At 45.8% G+C, this 10,634-nt stretch overlaps 2 protein-coding genes across 5 annotated transcripts in view; one reads left to right on the forward strand and one right to left on the reverse strand.

The window, feature by feature from the left end:
• Window positions 1-1,174: 1,174 nt before the first annotated feature.
• On the reverse strand, window positions 1,175-10,562 carry Ccdc127 (coiled-coil domain containing 127). 4 transcript variants are annotated; one of them, XM_015490420.2, is made up of 4 exons: window positions 10,427-10,529; window positions 8,105-8,167; window positions 7,726-7,856; window positions 1,175-2,199 (listed from the first exon to the last, which is right to left on the reverse strand). In XM_015490420.2, exons 3-4 carry the CDS (start codon window positions 7,844-7,846, stop codon window positions 1,538-1,540), a joined length of 783 nt encoding a protein of 260 aa, XP_015345906.1. In that variant the 5' UTR covers window positions 7,847-7,856; window positions 8,105-8,167; window positions 10,427-10,529; the 3' UTR covers window positions 1,175-1,537. The 4 variants fall into 4 exon arrangements, with proteins under 4 accessions (XP_015345906.1, XP_015345905.1, XP_015345904.1 ...); XM_015490419.2 differs by having other exon boundaries at window positions 10,423-10,511; XM_015490418.2 differs by lacking the exon at window positions 8,105-8,167 and having other exon boundaries at window positions 10,427-10,562.
• Sdha (succinate dehydrogenase complex flavoprotein subunit A) overlaps window positions 10,528-10,634 on the forward strand; it is a 22,668-nt gene continuing 22,561 nt past the window's right edge. Inside the window, exon 1 of the mRNA XM_015490375.2 lies at window positions 10,528-10,620. Within this exon, the coding sequence (XP_015345861.2) occupies window positions 10,528-10,620 (93 nt within the window). The remainder of the gene's footprint in view (window positions 10,621-10,634) is intronic.

Genomic DNA, 10,634 nt, shown 5'->3' on the forward strand with positions numbered 1-10,634 from the left:
AGGATGGGGTGTAGCCTTAGGAGCCTTTTGCAGGGAACAGACTGAAGTAGGCAGGTCCCTGAGGGTTGCTCAGGTGCCATTTCTAGCTCCTCCCAAGTCTGAATGGCACTCTCCATTCTTGCCCTGGGTCTGAGACACCCTTAAAGCAAATCCTCTTCTACAAGTCTAAGACAGCTTGAATTAAGCTACTGCTTACAACCAGAATCCTAACTGAGAAATACAGGGACTACTTCATCGAGCCCAGAATAGAGACAGGACCTCTCAAGGAGCAGGCAGAGGGAGTGATCCCAGCTCTGCCCAGCAATCCGTCCTGATCATAGTACAGCAAAGGGCTACCCAGAGAATGAAGGCAGCTGCTTGCTGGAGCATGTTGGGGCTCAGTGTGTTCATCACATCAAACACTTGTGCAACTTAGGCTGCAGCTAGAAAGCCTCCCCCTACTTTAAGCTGACCCAGAAACAGTTACACTCTCCAACTAGACATGCAGTTCTCAAAGAACATGCAGGTTCTCTGGGGAGGCTTTCCCCTGCCACTTGTCTCTGCTGCTGCAATGTCTGCAGAAAGATTTTCTTGTCACCATGAAATTGACACTATATCAGTGGTGCAAAACACACATGCATACATGGAATATGTGACTGAGATACCTCTTTTTCTAGGAGCTTTAAAAAGGGGAAGGCCTCTCCACCAAATAAGTTAACTTGATGAAAGTACAAAAGTCTTGTCACTGTGCATTTAGGTTTCAGAAGGTCCAGGCCAATCATTACCTTCTAACTCTGTTCCAAGGCAAAGCAGCCTGCAGTAAGCAAAATGAGAAGCAAGATCCTAATACCCACCCCCCAACCAACTCCTTCCATTTTAAGCCCTGCAACCTCATGTACACTCAACACCCCAGATCAACAGAAAACACTCTGAAGTGATCCTCCCATCCCCCAGGAGCTGGGACCTGTCCACCCAGCCTCTTCCAGAACGTGGGCTCTGTGGGCCTGCCTCACACTTTGATAGCCTCTGTGGCTATCAAAATACTGGGGCACCTGCTGGCTAGGAGAACCACTTGGGTGCTTTTCCTGTTATGAGCATGAGAGCTTCCAAATGTTTTACAGCCTCCGTGGTCTTACAACACCCCTCATCACCACTGCCTGACGACTGCTAAATGGAATCTGGGAAGGAAAAAAAATAATCCTAGAAGACAGAATTTATTTAGGAAAAGTCACAGAAAATTACTTACAGTGAGGATCAATATTATATTTGACCTTTAAAAACAATTTTTACCCTCAAACTAAAATGACATTATACTGTTCTGCTAAATATTAGCAGCTCACAAAATGCTTCAGAGAAAGGCAACCCTTCACAGCTGCTGAGCATCACAGGGAAAACCTTTATGTGCTGAATCCTCACTGCTGCTGAGGGTAGCAAAGCTGGAATGCCACTGAGGGCAGCTGCATGTGGTGGGATGCGGGTAGCAAGCAGAGGGAGTGTGGGAGCTCAGCAGGGAGAATGTCATGAGAAGCAACCGGTGGCCGTGGACACCTCACTCCTCTCACTTCTCTAGTATGGCCTTCTCTACTCTCTTGAACTTCTTCAGCTCCACGACTAGCTCCCAATACTTGAGATATAGCCACATGAGCCTCCCATTCTGGCGTTTGTTGCTATTCCAGATGTCACCACAGTAGGTGTCATGTTTGAATATGTCAGTCAAGCCAGCTGCCATCTCTAGGTCAGCAGCCACTGGGTCGACGGCGGCACGCACCAGTAAGTTCTTCTCCAGCTCCAGCCGTGAGCGGCGGGGGGTGACCAGGCTGCAGTAGATGTTCTGCCTTTCTGCAAGAGCCTCTCCAACCTCCTTCAGCATGAGCTGGGCTTTCCTCTGCCAGTCCTCCTCCTCCTCCAGACGGCTCAGGTACACACTTCTCAGAGGCTGCAGCTGGTTTCTTTCTTGCATTACCTTAGCCCATTCCCGTTCCAGAAGTTTCTTTTCTTCCACCAACTTCCGCCCCTGAGAGATAAGGGCTTCACGGTAACTAGTTGTTCTGTTTTGCTCCTTTTCAAGTTCCAGAGACAGCTGAGCAACAGCACGTCGATTTTCCGAGATCACAGCATGGTACTTGGCTTCAAGATCCTGCTGGAAGGCAACTGTTCTCTGGCGATATGCTTCTCTCTCTTTTGCTATTTCTTTTTGGGACTCTCGGGACCAAATCCAACCTGACATGAATAAATTGAAGGAGAAAAAGATACATAGTGAAGAGTCACAGCAGAGATTCAATGAATGATCTTTACTCAAAGGAAACAACATATAAAGATAGCCCTTGACTTACAGCCTAAGACCCAAGACCATACATTCTGCAGGAATGGCAAAGCTCTTACCCCCAAATCAGACCAGGACTGAAGGCTGAGCATGCAGGGTCCACACATCTAACTCCTATGGCCAAGAAAATCTACCACTGCTTCCCTTGCCACTAACCCCACCACTGTCTGCCAGCTCTGGTCTCAGTGTCCCACAGACTATCAGCAAGATATAAAAAGTTAACATGGGAGGCCGGGTATGGTGGCACAAACCTGTAATCCCAGCAGCTTGGGAGAGGGAGGCAGGAGGATTGCAAGTTTGAAGCCAGCCTCAGCAAAAAGCAAGATGCTAAGCAACTCAGTTGAGTCCCTGTCTCTAAATAAAATACAAAAAAGGGCTGGGGATGTGGCTCAGTGGTCGAGTGCCCCTGGGTTCAATCCCCAGTATGCCACAAAACAGTTGTGTCAGCTCTGCCCAGGCATCACTGGTGAACAGCTTATATCCAAGGCATTTGCTTACGTTCTATCAGACACACAGCAAGGATGTCAACCTCAAGACATGCTCTGGCCTTTATCCCCATGCCAGAGCCACTGGACTCACAAACGTGGGCCTAGGAGAGTGGGGAGGCCAGGCTGGGCACTGACTACACTATCTCACACTGTGGAACAGCTGGCTTCCATTCTCTGCTACAGGAAGGAGGAAGGCCCAGGACCTGGTGGCCACAGCACCTGCCAGTGGGCAGGGGCCTCAGGTCTGAATGGAGTCCCCAGCTTGTTTTCCATCCCACTCACAAGAGGAGTTTGCCACGTGGACAGTGAGGCGAGGCAGGGTGGTGGCACAGGATGCCCACCACCTCCTGAGCAAACACTGGTACTGACCATTTCACAAATGCTGGACAATGATATGCGAATTCCCAGCTTTTCAAAATGATATGTTCAGCTGAAGCTCCAAAAAGCAGTGTGTAGGAGAAGGGCATGGCGGCCACACCTGTGATCCGAGCCACTGGGAGGCTGAGGCAGGAGGATTGCAAGTTCAAGGCCTTCCTCAGCAACTTAGTGAGGACCTAAGTAACTTAGCATTACTCTGACTAAAAAAAAAAAAAAAGGACTGGGATGTTGCTTGGTGGTAAAGCACCCCTGGGTTCAATCCCCAGTATCAAAAATAAAAATTTTAAAAAGTTAAAAAAAACGGGCCAGCATGGATTTGAGTCTTTGGAAAACAAAAGGAAATGTCCCACACATGTTCAAATCCTAAGGCCCAAAGCCGCCAAAAGCGGGAGTTCTGGCTCTCACAAGTTCTGCTCTTCCCCTGCCCCTGCTTTAACTCCCTGCAACACAGGGTTTCTACCAACTTTCCTGGTCCTGCCCCACTTTTGCAGCTGCCCCTCCAGCTGGTATTCTTGTCATTCAATTTTCGTTTTTGGACTGGAGATTGAACCCAAGGGTGTTCTACCACTGCACTACATCCCCAGCCTTTTTATTTTGAGACAGGGTCTTGCTAAGTTGTTGAGGCTGGCCTTGAACTTTTGTGATCCTCCTGCCTCAGTCTCCAAGTGGCTGAGATCACAGGCCTGTTAGGAGAATAAAAGGACGAATAAAATAAATAAAAGGTGCCTGTGCCATTTGATTCTTTCTCCATGACATCAGTGATCACGCTGCAGGACCTAGTCCATGAAAGAACTGGCATTATTTCCATATACCTGAAAGCTATTCTTACTTGGCTGTGCTGTTGCACTCAATTCTATAAGCATAGAAGTTAGAACTATCTTCTCCCACCACAGTCCATCCCACCCACAGCCCAAAGCTAGGTAGAGCAGGAGCTGGGAGCCACTCCCAGGCAATGGGCCCTGGGGGTCCACAGGGCCTGTGGCCAGCAATAAGGAGGCAGCCTCCCATCCCCTGCAAGAGCAAGGCTAAGACAGGTGAATGTAAATCCCACAGCCTCATGGCACAATACCAAACTTCTGGGGTTTCAAATGAAGTCACTCGTCCCACCAAGGTGTAGAGAGATCTAAAGCTGAATGAAAAAATAATCAACAGATGCCCATCAGTGCCAGGATGGAGACGTCAGTGTGGACAAACACTTTAAAGCATCATCAGAATAAAGTCTAAGCAAAGAAACAGAAGATATACAGAGCAAACAAATGGAAATTTTAGAAAGAAAAATACAACAACTAATTTTTTTTTTAATAGCACAACAGTTGAAGAGAAGAGAGAGAACCTCCCAAAGTTCAGTATTTTCCTTAGGAACACAGACACAAAAGTCCTTGACATTAGCAAGTACCATTCTACAATATGTAAAAAGAAATATACAGCATGACCAAGGAGGGATTGCTCCAGAGATGAAAGACTGGATCAATATGAGAAAGTCACTAGAAGTAATCCAACACATTAACAGGTCACAGAGATATAATCACACAACCCTACAACTGATAAAAAATAAAAAAAAAATAAAAATTAACAAAATTCAATACCTATTCATGAAAAACAGAAAGAGGGGAACAATCTTTTTTTTTTTTTTTTGCATTGTAGATGGACACAATACCACTATTTTATGTATTTTTATGTGGTGCTGAGGATCAAACCCAGTCCTCACACATACTAGGCTCTAACCCTGAGCCACAACCCCAGTCCCAAGGTGGGAACATTCTTGACTTAATGAAGGGTGGCTACAAAAACCCACAAACACCACCACCAGTGGTGAAACGGTGCTTTCCCTGAAGCCCAAAGACCACCCACAGTCTGCTCCAGGCACCAGAAGACAAAGGCAGAGAAATGGCAAGGAGGAGACCAAACCAGGACTCACAGTGTACCATGTAAAAGACCCCCCCCCCCCGCCAAAAAAAAAACGTCAGAAGAAACACAGAAGAGGATCTTCAGGATCAGGGCAGGCAGAGATCTCTTATATCTGTACAGAAAAAAGCATGTTAAACTTGCTTTTGAGAATTAAACCTCTGCTCTGTCAAAGACTGTTAGGAGAATAAAAGGACTAACTAGATCAGATGAAGATATCTGTAAACCATAAATCTAAAAAAGGACTCGAATCTAGGACATACTAAATACTCCCCAAATTCAACATTTAAAAACAATCCAACTAGTGAACGGCCAAAGACATGAACAGATATTTCACAGAAGACACACCCCGATGCGTGTGAAAACATGGTCAATCTCACCAGCTGCCAGGGGAAGCACAGTGAAAACACTTGAGATGCTTCCACACCTGTAAGAACATGAAATACGAACACTTGTGTGGCGGGATCCTGGACCACTTGTGCATCACTGCTGTGGTCATGACGTTAACAGCACAGCCACTTTGGAAAACAATGCGGCACTTTCTTAGAACACTTCACATGCAACTGCCATGAAACCCAGCAACTGCACTTCTGGACATTCATCCTGAAGAAATGGAACTTTTCTTCTGTAAAAGAATGTTGGTAGTAGCTTTATTCATCACAGCCCCAAACTAGAACACAGCAGTCTTGTAGGTGGATGGTCAACTGAACTGTGGCGCACCCACATCAGGGACACTGCTCAGCACTGAGTGATCCACTGGCTACAGAGGTGGCAACAGCCCGTATAGGTCTGAAGGACCACACTGGGTGAAAACACCAGCCAAAGAGGCCACACACTACACGGTACTACTCACGCGACATCTGGGCGGAGTGATTACGGGATTATAGGAGGTGTGGCCACCGAGGCTGACAGGAGGCGCTGTCCTGTCTATGAAATGCTGGACACTCTTCCAGGGCAGTTACCCAGGGAAGAATGTGGCCAGGGACTAATCTTTCAGGTGGACATAATTATACTAGTCTCTATGCTGTGATGAAAGTCATAAAGGTGTAGTTGGGCATGATGGTACACACCTATAATCCCAGCCACTCAGGAGGCTGAGGCAAGAGGATCCTATGTTCAAGGCCAGCCTGGGCAACTTAGTGAGACTCTGACTCAAAATGAAATAAAAAAAGCTGGGGACACAGCTCAGTGGTAAAGCGCCTCTGGGTTCAATTCTCAGCATCTCGAATGTACACATAATGCAGTTTAAATGATCATGATAAATCCAGCATCTCATCAATACATCAATAGCATTGATCCCATACAGCATTCATCCATCTGCCTTTACTTCCAAACCATGCCAGGGGCTGGTTAACCCTCAAAGTTGCAACACAGCTTCTCAAACACAGAAATGATTTTGAAAAATCTTTATAAGAATGCAAAACTAAATGTTATCCTTGAATACATTACCTAAACAAGATAACCATGAGGAAAAATAAAACATTCCTGAACTACAGAAAGCATCATTTCAAAGGCCCAAGAAGATAAGAATCTGAAAGTTAACATGAGTGGCTATAAAAGTCACAGATGAGTATGGAAAATGAAAGAGCCTCTCCCAGCCTCAAAGCCAAAAAAGATGACATCAATAAGCATCATTTTAAGCCACCCAGGCCACTCTCTGAGTGGAAGTTCACCACCGCAGCCTCAGCAACAGTAGCCTTTAGCAATGTGGCACTGCCCTGCAAGACCAAGTTGAGTGAGCCTTCAATATAGAATCCTCAGGGCTGTAGCTGGAGCACCAGCAGGTACCACTCAGATCCCTGAACTGTGAATTCCACCTGCTCCTGCTAGCCTTATCTCCTGCACTACACACCTGCTGACATGGAAAATTCAGGCACAAAAAAGTCACTGTGTATGAAAGACCATACGCACAGAGGGCGGCTTTTGCTTTTCTTCCATTTTTTTTTTTTACATTAATTTATTTATTTGGTACCAGGGATTAAATCCAGGGGCGCTTAACCAATGAGCCACATCCTCAGCCCCTTCTTATATTTTTATTTAGAGACAGGGTCTTGCTAAATTGCTTAGGTCCCTGCTAAATTGCTGAGGCTGGCGTGAACTTGCGATTCTCCTGCTTCAGCCTCCCAAACTGCTACGATTACAGGTATGTGCCACCACACACCCGGCTTTTTTCTTCCATTCTTTAACAGTTTCTCACATCTGGGGGTGAGTATCTAGTGGTGCCCAGTCAACTCAAACTACATACAGGGCTTCTGGCTATGCTGAGCAGAACTTACACAGGCCAAGTCTCTGGGCTGACTTCCAAACATGACGCACACATCAAACTTGTTTTCCTCTAGGCCTGTTCTTCCCTATCACTCTTGACTAGGACACAAAAGCAAGGAGTCACTGCCATGAAACCAGTCATTAAACCAGCCCACACAAAACATTTCTAAACATTGATCTTACTCTCATTTCATGTGTTGAGTTGATTGTGACTGCCACCTCCCAGGGTCAGGTAAACTGAGGCTTAGAAGAATTAAGTAATTTGCCCAGAAGTCACAGAATGGGATGAAATTGGGCTGCATCTGTCAGGTCCCAAAGCTAGGTCTTAAGGTACCACTTCATGCTTTCAGCCCAGAAAACACAAACATCAGAAAAACCACAACTTACGGAAAGCTGCCAATCCCAGCATTGGCACCAATAGGGCATAATTCCACCTGCTTCCACCACCCCCATCAGCCCGGGAATCAGGCCGGATATTCCAATTTGGAGGAGCATTTAAGTTATTCATGGAGATATACCTTGAAAGGAAAGGACAAAATCATTGTATGAAAGGAATAAAACAACAGTCACTATTATGTCATCTATTTGAATCTCAAGAATCATGATTTTATTCAATAACCTTTTTTCAGGCTGGTGTTGTAATTCAGTGGTAGAGCGCTTGCCTGGCACGTGTGAGGCACTGGGTTTGATCCTCAGCACCACGTAAAAATAAACAAAATAAAGGTATTGTGTCCATCTACAACTAAAAAAAAATTTTTAAAAATACCTTTTTTCAGTGCATGCACATGGAGCTTTATGGGATTTCAAGAAGGAAACGACGACTTGCAACCTAGTGGGGAAAAACACATCTCAAATCAGCCAGGTACAGGCAGAAAGTCCTGCTTTTTAGTGTGTTTAAACGGTGATTGTCATGATGGGTAATGGCCCGAGTCACCTTGACTGAGCCGTGGCATGCCCAGATGCTTGGCTGCACCCCACTTTGGGTGTCTCAGGGTTGTTTCTGGATGGATAAGCTGCGCATCCTTAATACCAATTCATATACTAAATTGAATGCATGTGCTTGCATTCTGTGAGATATACATCTATGTGTATGTATATAGGTACACACACACATACATACACACTCATAAATTTCATAGCATTCTGTTCACTGATGAATCACATAGAAGATGGTAGCTCTGTAAGATCTTATCATATAATAACATCATGGGCCGCTCAGCCTGTATAAGTGCACTCCAGGGTGTTACAGGTCAAAACCCCATCAACACATATCTCCACTGTTATTCAATGCCTGGCTGTGCACATGTGTATATGTCTCTTATCGATTCCATTTCTGCAGGACCTTAACACAATTGTAAATAAAGACATACAACCAACTGAATAAATGACGGCTCACACTGGACATACTGGTTTGTGCGAGCTTAGTTTTGAAGAATGAGCGGTTGTCTAACAGACAGCGATCAAAGGAAAAAGGTCTTCCAAGCAGAAAGAATAATGCAGGCAGGAGACTTTGGGTAAGTGCTGGGCCTTGCATGAGAGGAAAATGGGGACAGTGTGGGTCTTTTCATGCCTCCTGACATGGTGGTCACCAACATGATTAGAGAGGCCCCTGCTTCAGGTGTAGGTTGTACTCTCCAAGCTAGGTTAAGAGTCTGCAAGTTTTTTAAGTACCCATGCTAAGTGGGCATGTTCACAAAGTAGAGTCATGGAGGCTTTCACCTTGTTTATGTGCCCACCACAAATACACTGATCACAAAATATTTAGTCATGTTGTATGTAAGAAACAAGGAATTCAACCCAATTTTTGAAAAATTTTAATAGGGTTTTTTAAATAAATATTTAACACCTAAAGACATAAAATTATGATAGATGATAAAGATATACCCAAACACATGGCTCAGAACTTAATATTTGGGGGTTCTTGGTAACCACAAAATTTTCTAAACAATTAGGTAGATACCTAATTTAGAAAATACTAAAATTGTTATACTTTCAAAAAGACATCTAGGAAGTATAATCATTCCTGGCATCTATGGGAGATTGGTTCCAGGCCCCCCAGAAGACACCAAAAATCACAGATGCCCAAATCCCTTATATAAAATGATGAAATATTTGCATGACGTTCACTCATCCTCCTGTATCCTTTAAATCATCTCTAGATCACCCATAATACCTAATGTAATGCAAAGGCTATGTAAGTAGTTGTTATGCTGTATTGTTAAAGCCATAATGACAAGGAAAAAAGTCTGTACATGCACTGTGCAAAGCAATCTTTTCCCAAATATTTTTGATCTGCAAGTGACTGAATCCACTGATAGAGGACCCACTCATAAGTAGGGCTCATTATATAATGTTTGTTCCCTGCACATCAATAAAGCATAATTCTGGGGCATATGTCCTAAGGAAGTAATCCTAAAGGCAAAATTTTGAGCACAAATATATTTTTTATGCTCTTATAGCAAAAATTGGGGAAAAAATCAATAAAATGACAATGATTCATTGTAAATTTAATAATTCGAAATCATATTCATAAAGTTGTGTACAAGAGGAAGATTTTAATAATACAACCTTAAGTGAAAAAAGCAGGAAGCTAAATTACTTAGGATTACTGATTTATTTTCCATGCAAGATCCCGGCTCTTAGCAAATAAACACACTAGAAAACTACAAATACCATCGGAGCAAGCTAGCAACAGGCTCACAAGCCACGACCCAGGCAGCTTTCAGGGGGGCCCTGGGCTTCCCCGCAGCTGGAGCACAGGAAAGCTTCCCATCTCGTCTCCTGTCCAGTGCGCTCCGCTGCTGCTCCGGCTCAGCGCAGGGGGCAGCCCCCTCCCCAGCCCCGCAGGTGGAAGTGGGGCACCTCCCCGCGTTTCCTGAGGCCGGACAGGCCGTGTCCCCAAACACCGGCGGTTACGAGGCCGCGGTCGCCGCCCCTCAGACCCCATTCCCCAGGGTCGAGATCCTCAGACCCTCTTAGTGCTGGCATGCTCGGGGAACCACAGAGTACTTTTAAAAATATCGGTGTTCGACCCTTTCCCCTGAACACGGCCCAGCCCGCCCGGCCACCAAATACCATACAGACCCACCGGTGCCGGACCACTCCGGGAGCCCAGCACCCCGCGCCCCCGTCCGCGGGTCTGCTCTGCGCAGGCGCGGGATCCAACCCCGACGCCTCGGGCGAGGCGAAATGCGCAAGCGCGAGATGTCCCCACGCGGGACCCCGGGAGAGGCGGGATGCGCAGGCGCGGGATCTTCCCTGCCGCACTCTGGGCGCGGCGGGGTGCGCAGGCGCGG

Source organism: Marmota marmota, unplaced genomic scaffold (assembly GCF_001458135.2).
Source record: "Marmota marmota marmota unplaced genomic scaffold, marMar, whole genome shotgun sequence".
Taxonomy (NCBI): Eukaryota; Metazoa; Chordata; class Mammalia; order Rodentia; family Sciuridae; genus Marmota; species Marmota marmota.